At 46.1% G+C, this 21,106-nt stretch overlaps 1 protein-coding gene across 1 annotated transcript; it reads right to left on the bottom strand.

The window, feature by feature from the left end:
* Positions 1-1,643: 1,643 nt before the first annotated feature.
* Positions 1,644-20,217, bottom strand: NUS1 (NUS1 dehydrodolichyl diphosphate synthase subunit). Its single transcript, XM_068162295.1, has 5 exons — positions 19,555-20,217; positions 12,099-12,221; positions 8,855-9,007; positions 4,847-4,946; positions 1,644-4,176 (listed from the first exon to the last, which is right to left on the bottom strand). Exons 1-5 carry the CDS (start codon positions 19,958-19,960, stop codon positions 4,086-4,088), a joined length of 873 nt encoding a protein of 290 aa, XP_068018396.1. The 5' UTR covers positions 19,961-20,217; the 3' UTR covers positions 1,644-4,085.
* Positions 20,218-21,106: the final 889 nt, after the last annotated feature.

The following is a 21,106-nucleotide window of genomic DNA, read 5'->3' as shown; positions in this document are numbered from 1 at the left end:
TTAGAGATGCCAGTGTGTAAGAACAGACTTTCTTCTAAACAGAAGAACTTTTACCTCACATTTCGCTTGCTTACCAGTCTGCACTCAATGCAGGGCACATGAATGCTCTGCAGGTGCTCAGTGCATGTTCCTAACACAAGCCCTAGAAACCACTGTAGTTTCAAGAGCTGCTTGGTAAGCCTGTTTCCCGTAACAGCTGCATTACTGCCTGTGTCGCCAAACTCCCTGCTGCAAAGCAGCTATTTCAGAATCTCATTAAGTTCCTTTACTAGAGATCAACTACTATGCACTGCTGGAAGGGAAAACAAACTATGTAGAAGCTGGAGTTATTTGTTGAGAGAGCAGTAACTACCATGAATGGGGGTTCTTGATTACACTGGGACACATGGAGATGAATTTTCTACCACACAGACAGCTCCAGGATTTATGGTTATTGAATTCACAGATTCACTGCACAAGCCACTGTTGCTGACTTAATTAAACACCAGCTGAGGTAGGAGAGCCCAGCAGCACCATACCTGACACTGCTCTAGATCCAGGTCCTTCACACTAACTTTTGCTGGCAAGTTGTACCTGTGCAAGTGATAATTCAAAATGCACCAGAGGCACCCAAACAGATTTTCAGGAGCCAGTTTAATGCTGGCAAGTGTGAGCCAATTTAGTGAAAAGCCTTGTAAGTTCCTCTGCATTCAACTGTCATGCACAGAATCACCACAGTTGGAAGAGACCTCAAAGATCATCAAGTCCAACCTGTCAGCACAGACCTCCTGACTAAACCATGGCACCAAGTGCCACATCCAATCCCCTCTTGAACACCACTGAGTTACAGGGTAACCAAATTTTTGGTATCATCTAGGGTATACCAGAGTTATGGAATGGAAATGGAATGGCAAGAGGCTGAAAGCTCACTAGTCTGTGCCCATCACTCTTCCACAGCTGATTGGAGTGTGCCAGCCAGACACAAAGCTGCTCCACCACCCATAGCTCTCCTCTAGGTTAAACCACATGGAACTCATGTCTCTATTGTACCAAGGAAGCCTAGAACTGGACTCAGCACCCCATGTGTGATCTCAGCAAAAAGAGAGCTACTAGCAACATTCTTCCTAACACAACCTGGGAGAGTGGAGGCTGGCTCTTGGTCAGCTTGTTACCCACCACAATCCCCAGTGCTTTTTCAGAACTTGTCTGAACACAAGCTTCCCCTTCCCTGAGGAGTCATGCTCAGTACACAGGCACTGGTTGGAGAGGTTTCTTCCACACCACCACACCCCCACTTCACCCTATTCTAAACCACACTGCTGGCAGGAGGCCCAGCCCAGCTCATGGGTCCGGAGTGACTCAGCAGCAGGGAGAGGAAACACGCTCTTCAGTAGACAGGAACAAGTTTATCAAGTTCCACAGACTATCAGAGGTAGTTTTACAGTCAATGCTTTACTATAAAAGCTTTTGATAGAGTGTCTAGAAAGTTGGAAGTAGTAGATAAAACCCCCATTTGTCCAGATCTGACAACACAGACAGCAGTAAGAGCAGCACAAAAGACCATGCCAGTTGAAGGCCTCCCCCAGAGTGATGCAGCACCGTGACCAAGGCCACGTCCCCACAGCCAATCCTGCAGAAGCATTCATGTAGCACCATAGCCTGTAGAAAGATTATAGTCTTTTATTGATTTCTTGGTTTACAGATTCAAGGGTTTTTAACTTCCAATAATAAAGTTCCATAAATTGATTCCCTAATCATAAAAACCTGGTTTACACAGTATGTACAGGTACCCAGAGACCAGAGCCATACAGCACGTCACCGCTATGCCACAGACCTTCACACAGAAGAAGCCGGGGAGAGGGAGCTGACTGTGATGCCATACATTCAGAGATTTGAGTTGTGGATATGCACAGTGCATTTGGCACAGCTCACTGAAGATTGCCCACACAGGGACAGTAAAACAATCCCAACTAAGTGATAATGGGAATTAGTGCAGCTCCGTCAATTCCAGGAGGAACACTTAATTCACAGTTCAACTAGCCATCAGAGGAGATTTGATTTAGTTGAATCAAATGCAGCTGAACTAATCATTTTAGTGTCATTAAAGCATCCCTCCACAGACACATCCAAGTGCTTGAGATCTGTCTCCAACATACCAAGTAGTTTTAGTTGAGATATGCAGAAGTTTGAGGACTGAGGGGAGCTCAGGTTTCAAAAGTATTCTTTGGCAGTCTGATACAAATATCAAAAATAGATTACTTTTGAGGACTAAACTACACTCTTCCCATTTCATATCTGTACTGCCAGCACCAGAGCTGCTTCAGTGACACAGTAACACTTACATATGGTAACTTAAAACACAGCCTTACATTTGAAAGGAAACAAAATTCATATTACAGATAAAACTTCAGTACTCAAGATACCCTCCGCCAGGCTAGCCAGTCCTCACAAAAAGAGCAAGTGAGCATTCAGTTAGAAAACTTTCCTATAGCAAAGACAAAAACAAACTCAGGACACATTGCAGGATTGCTCATCTTCTCTGCAACAGAGCAACTGGCAAACAGCAGAGAACAGGCTGCAAAAGGCAGCCAACTGTACTCTGAGCATTCCAGAACCTATGGATTGTTGTTGTGCATGAAAAGAAATCACTTGACTGATTAAAAATCCCTCTCTCACTTGTGAGACAGACTACAGCTCTCACCTTATAGCTGCAATCTGATCTTTGTGACCAAAAACCTTGCAGCTAAGACTATATGCAATCTGCTTTAAAACACCACATCAAGCTATAACAGTTCAAAGAGTTTCACAAAGAGGCAGACCTTCATTTAAAATCTGGCAATTCCCTTTTCAAAGCAATTGCTTTTCCTTCTAGTGACATGTCTATCCTGAAGGAGAGACTCATTTTGAAGACTGAGGGTGGAGGGAAAAAAAATAACACCCCACACCCAGGAAACACTTCCAGAATGAAGTGCTGAATAGTTCTACAGCCTGCAGGGCAGGAGGCTGCAAGATGAATGCATGTCTCCAGTAACACCAGCTCTACAGACATGGCTTTGTCCAACTTTTGCCATCAAGAAGTACAGGAATGTAACTCAAACAGGGCGTTCCAGAATGACCATTTAACTAACACATCCTTTTAGTGATCTGTTTTGAGATACTGGAAGGCAGCTCCCTTTCATTTCCTTTGTCTGCTGTAGACTCCCATTCACACTTCTAATGTGCTGTTAAATAGAAACCCAGAGATAAGGCTCAGGCAGACTCCTCTGTTGGGGGCCATGAGCACAAGTCCTATAAGCCATGGAAGTGGATCTAGTCCCTTTTCACATTGTTCAGCAAGTGATGCCAGAGTCTCAGCCAGCTTGTTCCCTTGAGAAATTCATGGAGAAGACAGGCATACAGACAACATACAGCACTGTTTATGCTTATTCCCTATGGAAAACTGACCTGGTGCAAACTAGTTTCATTTGGGCTGGAGGAATCCTTTGACTTTAGTCTTTAAATCAAAAGAGATGATGGGTAGTGCTACACTGACTGCCTCATCCACTTACCAGAGTAGCTGCCATTTCTTTCTAAGGAACCCTCTCAGTATTTCTTGAACTTGATACCTACTGCTGGCTTCATCATTACAGTAGCAGTCACTATTCTCAGTTAGCAGAACTGACCCCTGTGGAATTCACATTATATAGTAAACATCTGAATATAGCTCTGAAATGCCTGGACCACAAACAATTAAGAAACAAACCAGCATGAGTTATTCCTTGGACTTAAGGACCTTCAGGGCATGGAGCTCCTATTCATGTTGTCCTGGAGGTTTCATAAGGATTAATTCTTGCATGTTTTGTTCACCTGGACACACAAGTGAGGGTAATTCAGCTTTGAAGAGCTTTGCTTGCAATAACTGTCTGTTTCATGAAAGCAATCTGAATTTCCCCCTCCCCATAGATTCTCACTCATTCACACAGACTCTCTAGAAAGGTAAGACACTTTATTGAATTTGTTGATAAATTAAGAAAGAACTATGAACCAGACTTATGGGTCACAGGTGCTTGTAAACAGACATCAATTCCTTCCCACACAAATCCTGACTCCATGTGCTCAGCCAGAAGTCACTTTCCCCAGCGTTGCTCACAGGCTGCATAGTGATGGAGGGCAGAGAAAAAGTCTTCATAGCTGACGTTCAGGTGGGAAGGCAAAGAACTGAGAACACAAGATTTAAAGAGTTTAAATGAGCTTTTATCATCACCATGATTGGTATGGCCAGTCAGGAACATCACTGCTTAAAGCAAGCTATTCTGAGTAACCTTGCAAAGTTATTGCTGTTACTGTCACTCAGCTCTAGTAACTAAACTGTTAATATCTTGTCACCCCCTAAACCAGACTAGTGAGGAAGCTGGAGAAGCACAGGTCTGCCCAGACATTGAATTGACCTATAAATGCTCTCAGGTTCAACACAGCAGCTCCATTCAGCTCAGTTACAACTCAAGCTGGAATGTACTCTAGGAGCAAGATCATTTTAGAAGATCCTGTTCCTCTTAGATCCTTCACTTTTCCTGTTAGAAACCTGTAAGCCACTCAAACCTCATATGAGCACCAACACAACTGAGACTGGACTACAGACTACAAGGGGGCAGAAGTTGTTCCTTGAACCTGAAGAGTAAAGCTTGCTGCTGCCTAACTGTAGCTGAAGCAGCAGCTAGGAATGTTTGACAGATTTCATTCAACCACTTTTAAATACCCCCAGATCAATCCCCTCACACCTTTGTATAGAGAGATCTCTCTGCATGGCTATTTCTATAAGGCAGGTCACAAAGACCTGGTTAGTTAAACATTACTCTAACTTGCTTCACAATATTTACAGGCAACTCACATGATCTCTGTCAGTCTGATGTGCCATGGAAGGAATCCTAACGTGCTGTCCACAGGACCAAACTTCAAGACTAAATCAGGATCAGGAAATCCATTGGTACCTGGAAGAACAAGTCAAAGCAGGTTTGGATCAAAATCACCAGAAGATGTTTTAGTTCTGAAGCCTAAAGGATCTGCTTTTCAATTAAATGCATGTTTTCAATCAAGTGACACCTGAAGACAAACTAACAAAAGCCTGAGGCCAGGGTGGTCTTGCACCACCTGACCAGGACCAACTAGGGAGCAGCTCAGGCAGCCCACAGAGACCCAGCTGGACTGCTGGTTCATGGCAGGTAGCTTTAAAAAGTTCAGTAAGGAAGTGATAGGAACACTTCCATTATTGTGAATAAAAGCAAGCCTTAACACTGCTGTTTAGACTGACTTGTTCTAGCTATGACTTGGCAAACTGGATCTTAGTGGCACAGAACATGCTGTACCCTGCCCCATACCTACTACAGTCCTAACTCAGCTATGTGGAGTTGCAGCTGAGTAGAGTAAAAGGATTAGTAACAAAAATACTCAAACACCTGGGGAGATTCCACTGATAAGAACTTGGTATCACAGACCATCAAGAACACAAGTTGTTAAAAACACCTTGTCAGATTAATTGTCTCATAGTGCTAGATAATTTTAACAACAACTCTTACTATTAAACTTCAGACAGTCTTGCAGGTAACAGCTTTTTGGTTAGATGAGTGAGAAACATGCTGGGGATATTGCCCTACTCTGAAAATAGACAATATGACCCTTCCCTGGGCTGGGTAACATTGAAGGACTTCACCAGGTGAAGATCCATACCTTAAAACCCCAGCCACTGTCATTCCACTAGTGGGAGAATCCTACTGATCATGAGGTTGACAACAGTGAGCAGTCCAATGACACTGTCTCCCTTCCACACACTTCTGCCATGCCTGAGCTGCTCCAGGCTGAAACTGGCAGACAGGCAATGAGCTTAGAATGAGCAGTCTTAGTCCAGCTTTCCAGGGAAACAATTAGAGAAACACATGAAGACCATTACAGGACCCAAAGGACAGCCAAAAAGGTAAGCTGTTCTTCATGCACCTGCCTAGCTGATCTGAAAAGCATTCCAGCAGTCATAACCCTACTTGGCTACAATTAGAGATGATTATGGCATGCTATTTCTTGTTACCCCTTCCATCATCCACTAATTCTACAGGTTAACTGCAAGAGTACACTGCATAATGCCTGCCTTTAAGAGATCAAGTTTAATACTGCTATTCCCTCTGAATTTCAGGGGTTATTTCTCCATTCTTTTTTCACTTGTTTACAAAACAAAACCCCAAGGCAGTCAAGAGCCTTTTAAAAGTTCATATTTGGTTGTAGAGGAACCTTGGGAATAACAGAACAAGAAACTAAGGTCCTATCAGACTTCATTCAGGTTTTTAAACTGAAGCTGGAGATAAAGCTCCTCCCTACCCAATGAGTTACCAGAATAGGAATCCCTTTACCAGAGGTGAAGAAGCTATTTTCACAAGTAGGTGCATTTCTGAAGTATTTAGATATGAGTGCCTTGTGCCAGAGTCCAAATCTTATCTCCAGGTTAAGGGGGGAAAAAAAAAAATGACAAAGCCAAAGCCACTTGTGTTGAGCAGCTAGTACATTAGTATGAGAGAGCTTTGCAGGGCAGCAGTGAATACTTAGAAGTGGGGACTCAGGAGGAAGTGGACAGCTTTACTCATCAGCTGATTCAGTAGCTGAGTACTCCTCAGCTGGCCAGTTCAGCAGCAGCATCTTCAGCACTGGAATGGCTTGTTCAAACAGGGAAAGAGCAGAGAGCCCAGTTAATGCTAATATTTCCTTCTGGTTCCTATCTGAAGGAAAATGAAAATGTATAGTGTAGTATTACAGTCAGGACAGCCTATGCAACACTACTGCACCCATTCCTCTACTGAAACATCAATCCTACAGATACCTTACATGTGGAGGATCCCTGTTTGCTGCTAGCACCCTTCAAGTTTAGCATACATTAGATGGAAGCATTTGGGAGTAGACTCAGAGAGACCAAAGGATCTAGATGGGACAGGACATCCTCTCAAGGGACAGCCATCTGGCAACATCTGTTCTAGGTCAGGAGTTCTGCAAGGAGGAATTTGTAGGGCTGACAGCACCACCTTTCCCTTCTCCATGTAGATTTTGTAGGGCAACTTGAACAGCCCTAATTGATAGTCAACACCTTTGCTGGGAAGGCAGATGGTGAGTAGAGATAACATAATGCAGCTGGTATCTACTCTTCTGAAACCAAAACTAGTTAGCTCAAAAGAAAATATTCTTACATTATGAGGAAAACTTAAAGCATGAAGGGATTAAGAACAAGAAAAGCTACATGACAAGCTAGAACCATACCATTTTAGGACTAGACTGCATGTAAGTAAAACCAGGAAGTTTAAGAACTACATAATCAATTCTTTAAGTCAAAATGTAAAACCCTGGAAACTTACAGAAGTCACTACCAAGACAAGCCCTAAAAATACAGCTACTCAAGGAGGGGTTTCCAGAACTCACTCAACATAGATCAGCAACTCACAGGTGTTGACACTCAATACCTTTTCATTAAGGATGCACAGAAAGTGTATTTGCCTTCCACTCAGTACTTTCACAAAAGCTGCTAAGTCTTCACCTCCAACTATCCTAAACTTGAAAGCCAAACAAATTAACAGTGACTAATTATAGACACCATCCTTGCTTATTAGCCACTAAGCAAACCATTAAAACCTTGACAGGTAAGTCTGAGATTCCTCTCTCTGTGCTCAGCTGGAATGCATAACCTGAACAGTAAATCTGCTCAGTCTAGGACTGGACCTAGTACTCTTAGCATTCAGACACTTAAATGCACAGACAGAAGATCTCAAACACTTGTTTGTGAAGCTCCATTTAACCATCACTGGCCAAAATACACACCTAGGTATCAACTGTTACCAGTTCCTCACAAATTGAGCAGCTGTTTTAAAGAAGCCATTTCCTTCAATTGCCTTTGAGGTGTTACAGGACAGATGACCAAGCAACCTCCTCAGGCTTAGTAATTCCTTTAGTGGGAAGCTGTCATGCAGCAGGCTGACAACAGGGTCTAGAATTCAGTTTGAGATTCAGAAGAGGGATAGAATTCAGTTTGAAATTAAGATCAAAGCATCCAAACTGCCAGCAGTCTGCAGAGCAATTCAGCTGACCACCCACTTAAAAAAATATCACTCTGAAGTCCAGTTAATGGGAGCCATAAAGTGCCTGCAGACATCCAAGCTGAAGTGTGCAATATGAAACCTGAATGCTGTCAAGCTAATTACTGCTGCAGTTCACATGCATAGATCACCCAGGAAAGCTGAGCAACTGCTCCAGCTCCATTGCACCACAGGTAAAGTGGAGCCTTGCTCTAAACTACTTCTCCCAGATGTGAGATTAGAGCAGCCCTGCCCTTTTCATGGCTACTGCACGTAGCAGTGCACCTCAGTGCAGAGTCAGTAACCCATGACAGTTAGTAATGAAGATAAGACAGTGTGGGTTATACAGCAGCAGATCAACAATTGTTCCATCACATGCACTCAGGGTGCTAGCTAGGCAGCAGTAACAGCTTTAGTCACTAACTAGAGCTGGAGAAGACCACTTGCTCATATCCAGCTTTGCAGCATGCTAACCTGCAAGAAGTTAACTTAAGCCTGGTTTCAGGTGATCCCAGGACTGCTTTTCACAAAGTTCATCAGAACATTACACAGAGGCTGCATGGTCTGAAAAGCAGAGTCCCCAACAGCTTAAAGTTTTCCTTTTCTCCTTAAATAAAAGGCTCAAAAGGGAATAAACCAGTAAGACTTTTTTAGCAGAAGCCTGACAGCAATAATCACAGCTTACCCTGATAGACCAAGCATCAAGACACATGCATTCTAAGCAACATCCTAGAAACCAAACCCATTAGAACAGAGTAATCTTCCCCCTCCCTTCTCAGAGACCACGTAATACTTACTACTTAATAAGCTGTCTAACACATTCACATCCAGGTCTGTGTGTCTTCTTTGCTGCTGTGCTACTAACTGACAAAAGTTCTGAGCAGCTTTTACTATGTCTGCTTTTCCATCTTCTGGAGACAGCACCTTCAATGTAGATTGGCAATTTAAAACTGAAAGTACAAAACACAGTTTAAAAGCAACAGAAATACAGCTTGCTTGAAAGTGCTTTAGACATTCATAGGACATGACTGAGTAACTTGCAGTTCACTTTGCATCTTACACAGTTAGTCACACCTCATCCATCTCTTACACAGGTGGGTAACAGGCTTTTTGGATTTGCTGTATTACCAAATGCAAGTTTAAGGCAACTACTTTGACAAGCAAAGTGGTTTAATGAATGTCAGTCTTGAAACAGTCATCCAGGCCTCTGTCAGGCGCTGCAGTGAGAGGCAGGCACGCAGAGAGATGGAGGAAGCAATGCAGAAAGATGCAGCTCAGGAAGGAAAATCTCTAACTCCTGCCTTGAAAGGGGAAGGTGCTTTACCAGCTCCTGGGGACATCCATGTGACAATGATTAAGCTGGGGCCCTCCCTGAATAAGATCAGAGGATCATTGAGTGCACCCTCAGCAAGTTTGCTGATGACACCAAGCTGTGTGGTACAGCAGACACGCTGGAGGGAAGGGAGGCCATCCAGAGGGACCTTGACAGGCTGGAGAGGTGGGCACAAGCCAACCTCATGAGGTTCAATAAGAGCAAGTGCAGGATCCTGCATCTGGGTCAAGGCAATCCCAGGCACAAAGGCAGGCTGGGCAGTGACTGGCTGGAAAGCAGCCCTGAGGAGAGAGACCTGGGGGTGCTGGTGGACAAAAAGCTCAACATGAGCTCTCAATGTGCACTTGCAGCCCACAAAGCCAATCAGATCCTGGGCTGCATCAGGAGAAGTGTGGCCAGCAGGTCAAGGGAGGTGATCCTCCCTCTCTACTCAGCCCTGCTGAGACCCCACCTGGAGTACTGCCTCCAGTTCTGGAGCCCCTATTACAAGAGGGATCTGGAGGTGCTGGAAGGTGTCCAGAGAAGGGCCAGGAGGATGAGCAGAGGGCTGGAGCACCTCTCCTATGAGGACAGACTGAAGGAGTTGGGGCTGTTCAGTCTGGAGAAAAGAAGGCTCCAAGGTGACCTAATTGTGGCCTTCCAGTATCTGAAGGGGGCTACAAGGCAGCTGGGGAAGGACTGCTCAGGATCTCAGGTAGTGATAGGATTACAGGGAATGGAATGAAGCTGGAGGTGGGGAGATTGAGGAGGAAGTTCTTCCCCATGAGAGTGGTGAAGCCCTGCAATGGGTTGTCCAGGGAGGTGGTTGAGGCCCCATCCCTAGAGGTGTTTAAGCCCAGGCTGGACAAGGCTCTGGCCAGCCTGATCTAGTGTGGGGTGTCCCTGCCGATGGCAGGGCGGTTGGAACTAAATGATCCTTGTGGTCCCTTCCAACCCTGACTGATACTATGATCTTTCAGCAGAACTTCAACACTGATGCAAGAGTTGCAATATTAGTAAGATTGCTACACAAACCAGGAGGGAGGTAATCATATCAAAATCTGTGTCTGTGACTTAAGAGGACATTTCACAACAATCCTACTGTCTACACTATTACAAGGTAAGGCTCTTAGACTACATGACTTGAACCATTAGTTAGTTGTAGTAAGTTTACCACTTGGGTACCTTACCACTGAAGCTGAAAGCTGCAGATAATGTACTAAACCCAGCTTGCAGTGCCTGAGTTAAACACTTGTGTGGACACAGACTTCACCTTGTTACAACCAGACACTTCAAAACAGTGTTTCTTGAAGCTGCAAAACCTGATTGCAAAGGACCACAAGAACACTCTCAGGAGACTTGTAAGAGCACCTAAACAAATCCCAGTCTATCCAAAGCCACCACAATGATACTGATTTGTGCATGTCCTGTGTCAAAGGCTATTTCTCTCACATTATTCCTAAGTGGAAGGCATGCCATTTGGCTTCCCAGACATGACAAATTGCAGTTTAATATTACAAGCTGGGGAGATGTCAGAGTGTTCAAAGTGTCTATTCTGACCATGGAGCCTTCTAGATAAGAATGAAAAATTCTGAAGGGAACAGAAAAACCTCTGCTTTCCATAATTTCCAGGAAAAAAGGGTTCCTGAGATTTAAGTGTACCCTCCTTTCCATCAGCAAGTCTGAGCAGACTTTCAGTATCCATTTGGTCTGGACATCAATGTCCCAGTTTAAGCAGTACAGCTAAGCATGCTAGAGTTTAAGACATGAACAGGCTTTCCACCCCATTTTCTGCTGGTTATTTCAATCTTCACAGGAATAAAAGAGAAACAACATGAGAGTTGGGTGTTCCCACTTCAATTCCAGAGCCTTAAAGTTGCTTAGAATGCAAGTTTGTACTACAGCATTGGACTTTACACTGGAAAACTGGCACAGAAGATACCATCATCCTATCAGCTCTTGTAGAAGACAACTCAGCAGTATTTTAAATGCAGGTAAATGTACTAGAGACTGAAGTGCAGTCTTCTCTCAAGTCTTTGAGCTATATATGATTGTCTTAATACAAAAGGGTTAGTTTTGGTTGTGATTTGAGGCCTATTTAAATATTGAGTAGCAGTTAGAACTGTAAGCATCAATCAATCCCTCCACAGCTTTAGTAAGTACACTCTTGCAATTTACTGCCTTTTGAACAGCTTCTATTGTTTGTGTTAGTCAGCATACCTACAAGCAGTAAACCTTGCAACACATTCCTGGTTTTCACTTCTACATGCAAGAGCTGCTATCAGAGCATTTCCTGGTGTCATATCACCATGGCAACCATCAGTTTCCCCTCTGAGGTATAAATTTGGGAAGGTGGAAGCATCCACACCATTAACTTGACATCAGTTCCCTTACACTTCCTCCAGTGCTGTTTCAACTCCCTCAAAGGGATTTATCTCAGGGAGAGCAGTGGAGCTACAGTGATGTACTAAAGGAGTCACAGCACACCAGTCATGCTAAAGGGAAGATCAGACTGCCCAGTAATGGTCACTATGGGAAAGAGAAAGCAGTACCTCACTGTTAACAGCAAACATGCACAGCACAAGCTTAATACTAGCCCAGGAAGGTCACATGTGTCCTGATACTCAGTACAAGGTCATTGTACACAGCAATGTGTGTAGTAAAAGCAGGGTTATGATTTATGTACAGGTATTTAGCCACACCAGACCTCCCCTCACAGTTCACCTTACCTTCATCAGCTTTGTCTCGATTTGCAAACTCCACATTGTACTTGGAGCAATCAAGTCCTAAGAGTTCTTGCTGCTGCTTTAAAATCTCATCCATCAATCTTGAGTTATTCCTCTTGAAAATACCTTAAAAGAAAAAAGGTGCATGGTCAGCCAATTCCTATAAAGAGTGCCACAAACCAGATCTGACACTAGGCAGGATGAAAAGTAGCCAGGTAGTCAGCACCAGTTCCAAACTGGAGTTCACAAGTAAGATCAGGATCCAAAGCAAATGCTGCTGCACATGACTCATTTCGCTGACCTTGGAAACAACTCTCATGTGCTTTACATCCTCTTTCACTCAGCCTGGTTTTGATTTCAAGGTGCATAAGGGACAGTTTATGACTTATTTCATTGGACTTAGCAGGCTAGCATTAGTTTGAGACAGCAATATCCTACCAGCATGGGACCACCAAGTCTCACCGACTCACACCTTCAATGTCCATGTTGCTGTAGATTTGCAGTTGAAATCTATCACTTACTGCCACTAAGGCTGCAGGCCAATAAAGCTAGACAGCACAGAGCAAGAGCCAGAAGACAAAAATCAGTCTATTAGGCCACAGCAACTGATGCCATGGCCAATGGCATGGATTTCCTAATGACAGGATTTCACAAGCTGTATATTCTGAGAAGTCAATGCAGTCCCCAAGGGCTTTTTACATTTACATGTCAATGGTAATTTTGATTGCAGGAAGCTGGAAAAAAAGCTCAAACATACTTGAGCTCCTGTTCTAAAGCAAATTCCAGCTCTCAAGAGACACAGCACAACTATTTCTAATTAAAAGCCAGAGTGTTCTATCTCGGTGCACAAGAGACTCCCAATGTATGTCCTGCCAGAGGCAATGCACATGGGCCACATTCACCTTGGACTTCAAGAATTACTTTACCAGGCTGTGGCTCAGAGAAACACTCCCCTCCCTTACAGAACCTCCAAATGCCTTTTGTCTGCAAGGTGCACTCTATGAACTTCAAAAACATATCCAAGTTAATTCTGGAGGGTGCTGTTGCTCATCTACACATGATATTCCACAAGAGTACAAGTGCAGAGCGACTCACTAATGGAATTTGAGTGCTCACAAGCACCAAGACTTAAGTCTTGATTTGATCATCTCTTCCACTTTTGTCCATAGTCTTCCACATAAGTTAGACAGCTCAACATGAGCTCTCAGTGTGCACTTGCAGCCCACAAAGCCAATCAGATCCTGGGCTGCATCAGGAGAAGTGTGGCCAGCCAGTCAAGGGAGGTGATCCTCCCCCTCTACTCAGCCCTGCTGAGACCCCACCTGGAGTACTGCCTCCAGTTCTGGAGCCCCTATTACAAGAGGGATGTGGAGGTGCTGGAAGGTGTCCAGAGAAGGGCCACAAGGATGAGCAGAGGGCTGGAGCACCTCTCCTATGAGGACAGACTGAAGGAGTTGGGGCTGTTCAGTCTGGAGAAGAGAAGGCTCCGAGGTGACCTAATTGTGGCCTTCCAGTATCTGAAGGGGGCCTACAGGAAGGCTGGGGAAGGACTTCTCAGGATCTCAGGTAGTGATAGGACTAGGGGGAATGGAATGAAGCTGGAGGTGGGGAGATTCAGGCTAGATGTGAGGAGGAGGTTCTTCCCCATGAGAGTGGTGAAGCCCTGGAATGGGTTGTCCAGGGAGGTGGTTGAGGCCCCGTCCCTGGAGGTGTTTAAGCCCAGGCTGGATGAGGCTCTGGCCAGCCTGATGTAGTGTGGGGTGTCCCTGCCCATGGCAGGGGGGTTGGAACTAGCTGATCCTTGTGGTCCCTTCCAACCCTGACTGATACTATGATAAGTTGAAAGCCAGTACATAATGATTTTAACACTATAGAAAGTTAATGCTTGACAAGAGGTCTAACAAATGTTAGCAATACAACAGCTGGTCCCTGTTAATTGGGGGAAGTTTCAGCCCTACTACTGTTTCTAATATGGAACACACACATGAAACTGTCACTATTATTCCTCATTAGCAAATTTGTTTTCAAAAACCCAAGAACTGTTGCTCAGTCAGAACTCTGCAGCCTGTGCAAATGTGCATATTGAAGCAAATGAAGTGGTTTAGGAATTATGCATACTTAAGCATCACAATTCTCAAAGAAAAAGGGCATAAAGCTTCAGGGTGTTTTGGAGGGTTGAATTTGGGGGTTTTATTTGGTTTTGTGGGGTTTTCTTGATTGGTTGAGTTTTTAGAGGGAGGGTTTGGGTTTGCTGGGGTTTTTTGAACCCTCAAGTACGTGTGAGCTGTTGGTAGAGGTAAATCTTGTTCACAACACATGCTGCAGACACGTTGTTGATCACCAGTCCCACTAGATCTAAGGCTAGGCTGTTCTAAGAGCCTAGAAAAGATACAGTCCAAGGTTGAAAGTGGCTGAAGTCACTTAGGTTTCACCCACATGAAAGCCACTTAAGCTGGTGTTAGGCAAACAGGAAGAATTCAAGTGAGAACTTAAAACCTCACAGGTAGTTCCTCCAAGGGCAACTGTGGGAGGAACATTCTGTACCGGAACAAGAGCTCATCAGCAATTGAGAGGAGAGATACTACTCTTATCTAGCTCCAAGAAGATTACCTTCACCCTTTTAATAGAAGTGGCCTCACAGCTCTTCCCAACTCAACACCACAATTGTTGAGCCTGAAGTTTCACTGCAGATGCCACGTGGTGCAGGTATCTCACAAGTGTTCAGTGAGACAGCACCACAACGCATTTATATCCTCCAGTGAACACACTGAGCATCTAGAACTTTTGACAGCTTCATCAGCTAAAGCACCAAGTAATTTGGAAGAGACTAAAAGCCTATGTTTAGGGCTAATGAAATCATTTATTTTGCTTACTGCAGCATTTCACCACTTCCAAGAGTGTTAAGTGACAAGCAGCCAGAATTAAAGCAGGGTACTGGGAAACTAAGCCCAGGTGAAGAGTTCTCAATACATCATGCTCTGGGCTTTAAGAAACCTTCAACCTGAAGCACCTATTCAGAAGCCCAAAGTACTCAAATGTTAAGATTCAGCAAGCTCCTAGAAAGCCCTCTAGACTTTTCCCTTTCAGGAAAGCTTCCTTGAGGGACAGCAGTAACACCTGAGAGCTCTGAGTGGCAAAGTAACAGAAGAACATTTAAGTATACAGCACCAGCCAAAGGTTTCCACTCCCTGGAAGATACTCTAACTGCTCCTACAGAATTGCACAATGGCTGCCAGCATGCCTGGATTTCTACCACATAATAGGATTGGCAATACAGAAGTCCAGAGAAGTAAATCCTTGATCAAAAGCCTAACATTTTTGTCTGTTTGGATTTATCACCAAGGTGCACACAGCAGCACTGAAGTTGTTATGGCTTTGTTCTGCTCCACATTAATGAAAGTTAGGGGAATGAAAAGGGCCCCAACACAGGAGAGGCAGCAGGAACATGTCCACTGTAGGCCTCCAAGCCTTCTGGGGGGGGGAAGGAAAAGTCAGTTGTGGGCACTTCAACTCAGAGCACCATGTATTTGTTACAGTGAAAAACTGTTACTTGCATTATGGTCTTCTCCCATTCTGCAAAGACTTAACTTTCACCCCACTCTTCTGGCACACTGATCCTCATGGATTCAGAGAAGACAGCCAATTACCTGATTATGTTCCACAAGTAACAGCCAACACATTGGACTCTGTAACTGCCCATGAGAATCAGCACAACTCCAGCCAAGTTGCCCTTACAGTTACTGGTGCAGCTGCTCTTGATAGTGTCAGCCAGGATGCAGCTACTTACTTTGACACCAAAGAATACAGAAACAGCCTTCTATTCAGTACTTTGGTTAAAGAGACAGAAATTCACTGCTACAAACAGCTTATCTGGCACTTCTTAATTGAAGAACTTCTTCATGCTTCCATCTCTTCCTACAGAAAGGGCAATTAAGGACAAGTTAATTCAAGCCTTCTACAAAAAGCTGACAGAAAACACAACTATGGAAGACCACTCTTGCAATCAGCTCCCTGATGCAATCAAAAGAATCTCAGTACTACAAATAAAAAATATGGAAAAAGAAATAAACTAAAGTATACTCCACTGTACCTAAGAGATTCAGAGCACTTCTGTTTCCTACTTCACCACTGCTATCATCAGTGGGAACAACATCTGTCTGATAAGCAAATACATTTGTGTGAACATAGAAACTTACTGAAGCAACTCAAAGAGAAAATAGTATCAGAGCATCAGTCAGGGTTGGAAGGGACCACAAGGATCATCTAGTTCCAACCCCCCTGCCATGGGCAGGGACACCCCACACTACATCAGGCTGGCCAGAGCCTCATCCAGCCTGGGCTTAAACACCTCCAGGGATGGGGCCTCAACCACCTCCCTGGACAACCCATTCCAGGGCTTCACCACTCTCATGGTGAAGAACCTCCTCCTCACATCCAGCCTGAATCTCCCCACCTCCAAATAGGCCTCATCACCTAAGATGAAAACAAGTGCAAGGCATAATTAAGGCTCATCTGCTGATAGCAGTACAAGCAACCTGTACCTGACACTATTCGCTTTCACTATACTGCTGTTACTGCTGAGGTTCCAGAAATCACCATTATTCAGAACAGGATTTAGCAACATCCTGCTTAAGAAGTCTCTGGAAATGCTTCATGCTCAATCCAGACACTGTAAGGAGCTTAGCAACAAAGGAAAGGCCATGTCTCTGCTACTACCAGAAGTAAGCACACAAGTCGTATGAATGAGTTCTTGCTCACTCTCCACAGTGAGTTTAGAAAGCTTAGAGTTGACAAGATGCTGTGCAGAGAGCAGCTGTGGCTGTTACCCCAGAGAATCCACTGAACACCCATGAAGAGTACACATGTGTAATGGCAGGCAATTCACTTCACTGGCCTGTGCCAGACTTCTAGAGCTGACTTATAATGTTTTCTTTAAAATGTTTTACTTGCTCTGCCTTGATTTGCCTTCAATCGTGTTCCAACAAAGGGGAATTTGAGCTAGCAACTAAACCAGCATGTTCTGGTATGAAAGGACTAACAGAAAAATGACCTCCTGAAAACAGTCCTGGCTGAAGTCACAAGATCTTAGCTGTATTTTCAGATTAAAGGTGTTGATAAGAGCTCTTAACATGCAGCTTCACCATGAATGTAGCAATACATGGCAAAAGCAGCAAAGAATTTCCAAGATGCTTTTTTGTGAACCCCTAACAAAGAACTGTTCTGCAAGATTACCTCAGCTACACTGCCCTTCAGAGGACATAGGCTTGTCATTTCTGATCATATTTACAACCTTACATCTGACTGAATATCTCCATGTGCTGAAGAAGCCAAAGTAGCATCTCCACAATGAAGGCCTCAAACTCTACCACTGGCTTCTCCCTGTGAGAGAAGATCTCAGACACAGTGGCTACCTAAAGTATTGGCTGATGTCTTCTTCCTCAGTGTTGAAGAGTTGCATAATGACCAAGAACACCAAGGAACACGCCTCTTAGCTGGATCTGCTCCTTAGTTCAGTTCTCATGCACATCACTTGTGCAGCACAATGCACAAATCCAAAAAGGAACTAAGCACACTTACAGAGCATATTAAGCAATACTGCAGCTAGCTTGTTTGACAGAGATTCTGCACAGCAAAATGTCTCTTCAGGCTGAGGGAGACTCTCACTCTTGCTTGGTACTAACATTTGCTGCCCTGCAGCATCTAACCTGGTTGAATGCTTTCCAAGTTGAGAGTAGAAAAATATCAACATAAATGACTTCTCTGAAGGTGCTGTCCTTTCCCTGTGCCCTTGAGCTGTTATGCAAGCATTTTATACCATTCCTTGACTTCCAAATGAGGAAGTGCTCTCCCACTGAAACACAACCAAGTTCCACACCAGCCCTGCACAGATGGCCGGTTTAAACTGCTATGTGACTGGTGTTAAGCCCAGGGACTTAAAAAGAGCTTAGAGAATTTAGTGAAAGTCAAGGCATTTGAGTCTTGTATCACACATGAAATTAGACAGGAAATAGAACTGTTAATGGCAGTGGGTTTAGAAAAAACTAAAGCTGAAAAAATCAAATGCCTATGCTCGGGGAAATGCCTGCACACCTCAGACACTATTGCACACTTGACAATAGACTCCACATAGTTATACAGGATGTACTGCTGAGCTTTCCCCTGAAAGGCTGTTAGAAGACAACTATTACAGCCTGTACCTCAGACCTGGCATAAATCTCAAGAGTTACAGAACAGTGTGATTCAGAATCACACTGTGACTCTGTACCTCTGACCTGGCATAAATCAGTTACATTTACATGACATAGCTAGACAGCTATCACAAGTTGCTCAACAACTCAAACAGCACAACACTGGTCTCCTACAATCTCACCACTGATGGCATAAAGAAAGCTATCTTAAGCATGAAGCTTCCTCCTCTGGAGAGAGCAGCAGTAGAGCACAGTCCATCTCATGTACTATTAGCCCTTCTGAATTGATTAGCTTAGAGTCATAGAATCAACCAGGTTGGAAAAGACCTCAGAGATCAAGTCCAGCCTATTACCTAATACCTACCACCTCCTGACAACTAAACCATGGATCCAAGTGCCACATCCAATCCTGTTTTGAACACCTCTTGGCTGTTGAGAGATGATGTCTGAGACTAGACAAGTAAAAAGCTTCACCTAAGAATATCTTTCATCTCCTCAGTAGGAAAGCACAGGTACATGGAAGACAGATTAGTTCCACGTATGTGGAAGAGTGAGAGTTCAGACTCACACCCAAGAGCCAGCAACGAATAAAATCATAGCAGATATGAAAAAACACCAAAGCTTGCACAAGCACTGGCTCAGAGTTAACTCAAATGTCAAGTAGCACCAATCCTTATACCAGATGCAGACCATACAGTGTAGTTTATAACACTAACAGCACATAAGTTAACTACTTTTCCATCCTACCTCTTCAAATGAGGAAGTGCATGGAAATTGGTGGCTAGACTCATTCACCCACTTCTGGAAGTTCAGACATAACTCCTACTAGCAGGCAGCCTAAAGCTCTTCACCACCAGCCGTGGCTCTGACCTCAGCTGCTCCTACCAGCGCAGGGGTCGGGACAAGGCTCTAGAAAGGCCGCATCGCCTTCCCCTATGCCAATGAAGCAGCAGGAGCGGGCCACTCCGACACAGGAGCCAGGGCAGGAGTGCGCTTGGGACGTTCACCAGGCTTACCAAGGCCTGGCGCCGCAGAGGCCGCAAAGCCCTTACACCTTGGCTCTGGCGGAAGGTAAGGGAGCCGCCAACAGCGAGGCTGGCACCCGGTTCGGGAAGACCCCGGTAGAGAAAAGCCTCCCAGCAGTGCCGGTGGCGCAGCGGGTCCAGGCGGCGCCGGCTGCCAGAGAGCGCTGCCCAAGGAGGCCACCGCCCGCGCCGGTACTCGGGGCACCTCCACCCCCTCCCACCCCGTCCCTCCGCCCCCCCGCTCACCATTATGGTCGTAGACGCTGACATAAGAGATGCCCACTGCCATGCACCACACCACCAGACTGGCCATGTCCGCGTAGCTCGGCTCCTCCTCGGTCACCACCAGCCCCATGTGCACCGGCAGCTTCTGCAGGGTCCGCCCGTCCAAGCGCCACCGCTGCCGTACTTGCGCCGCGGCCCCGGGCCGCCGCCGCCGCGCCGCTCCCGCCGTGCGGAAGGCGAAAGCCCCGGCAGCGGGCGCCAGCAGGGCGCAAGAGGCGGCGGCGGAGGCGGCGCGGCGCCAGAGCCAGGCGTGGGGCCCGGGGACGGCGCGGCCGCGCAGGCAGGCGAGCAGCACGCGCTGCACGAAGAGCAGGGCGCGCAGCAAGGCGTGCAGCGCGCGCCACGCCAGCCCGCCCGCCCCGCTCATGGAGGGCGCGCGCGGTGCGGGGCGGCGACGCCGCCGCTGCCGCCAACCGACAGGAGCGAGCGGGGCAGTGCCGCGAGAGCCGCCGTGCGGAGCGGGCCGGGGGGGTGCCTCAACCGCAGCGCGCCGCCCGTCTCGTCGTCAACGCCGCCATCCTTTCACTGAGTCCGCATCTCCCGCCCGGCAACCTCCGCAAGCACAGCCATCTTCCTGCCGCCCCTCCTGATCTTTTACCTCTCACCCCGCCACATGCAAGGCGACGATTGGCCGCCAGGCGGGCTGTCGTCACTTCCGGTCGCGGAGACCAAATGACGTGGCCCTGAGGGACGGGACAGGGTGGGGCGAAGAGCGGAGGTGGGATGCGACCAGCACGGGGCGTGCCCGATCTTCGCTCCTCGGGTGGGCGGGCCTCGGGGGCGGGGCCGCGACCGCGACCGCGCCCCCTGGCGGCAGTCGCTGGTGGTGACTCAGTTCGTGTTGGAGCGGGAAGGGCGGGGCAGCAGCGACAGACAGGGGGCATGGGGTACGGGGTAATCGTCGCTGGTACCTGCTCAGATCCGAGCCTCTGAGGAGACTCTCTCGTGTAACCCCGTGCCTTGCTTTCCTTGGCGCTGGTGTTTGAGGTGAGGCGAAATCCTAAGGCCAGAGGGGCACCCAGGCCTCGCGAGGTGCCTTCATGGAGCAGTGTTTCACCCTCACATGCTGGCTCTGCCGTTGTGCAGCGCCCACATAGGACTTGGGGGCATCAAGGCCCCCACAGACCGCTGCGGTGCCCCTGCGGTGGCCAAGGCAGAGCGGCCTCAGGGGTGTGCGCTCGTTCTGTGTTTTCCCACAAAACCTGGAGTTCCCAGATTTTTGCTACCCTGGCTTTTAAGTGCCCGCAGATCTGAAGATAGAAATCCACTGCAGGCAGAAGACAGAGCAACAGACTAACAAACTAGCACTGTGCCCTTGGAGGGGTGGGCTGGGATGACACACAAAGGCATTTTAAGTGCTCTATTAAAAGAACCCACCAATATAACATCGAATTACAAATTCTGCATCACAAAAATAACTTCTTTTGCTCGGAAAATAACTACTTCCCAGACTTCATGACTGGCATTAGCCAGCAAAAATAACTTGGTCAAACCATGGGGAAGGCTTGTGCTG

The sequence above is a fragment of the Melanerpes formicivorus genome, unplaced genomic scaffold (assembly GCF_026170545.1).
Source record: "Melanerpes formicivorus ecotype bairdi unplaced genomic scaffold, bMelFor1.0.p_v2 SCAF_63, whole genome shotgun sequence".
Lineage (NCBI taxonomy): Eukaryota > Metazoa > Chordata > Aves > Piciformes > Picidae > Melanerpes > Melanerpes formicivorus.
The sequence above is the reverse complement of the archived record's forward strand: the minus strand, read 5'-3'. Positions and strand labels throughout refer to the sequence as shown.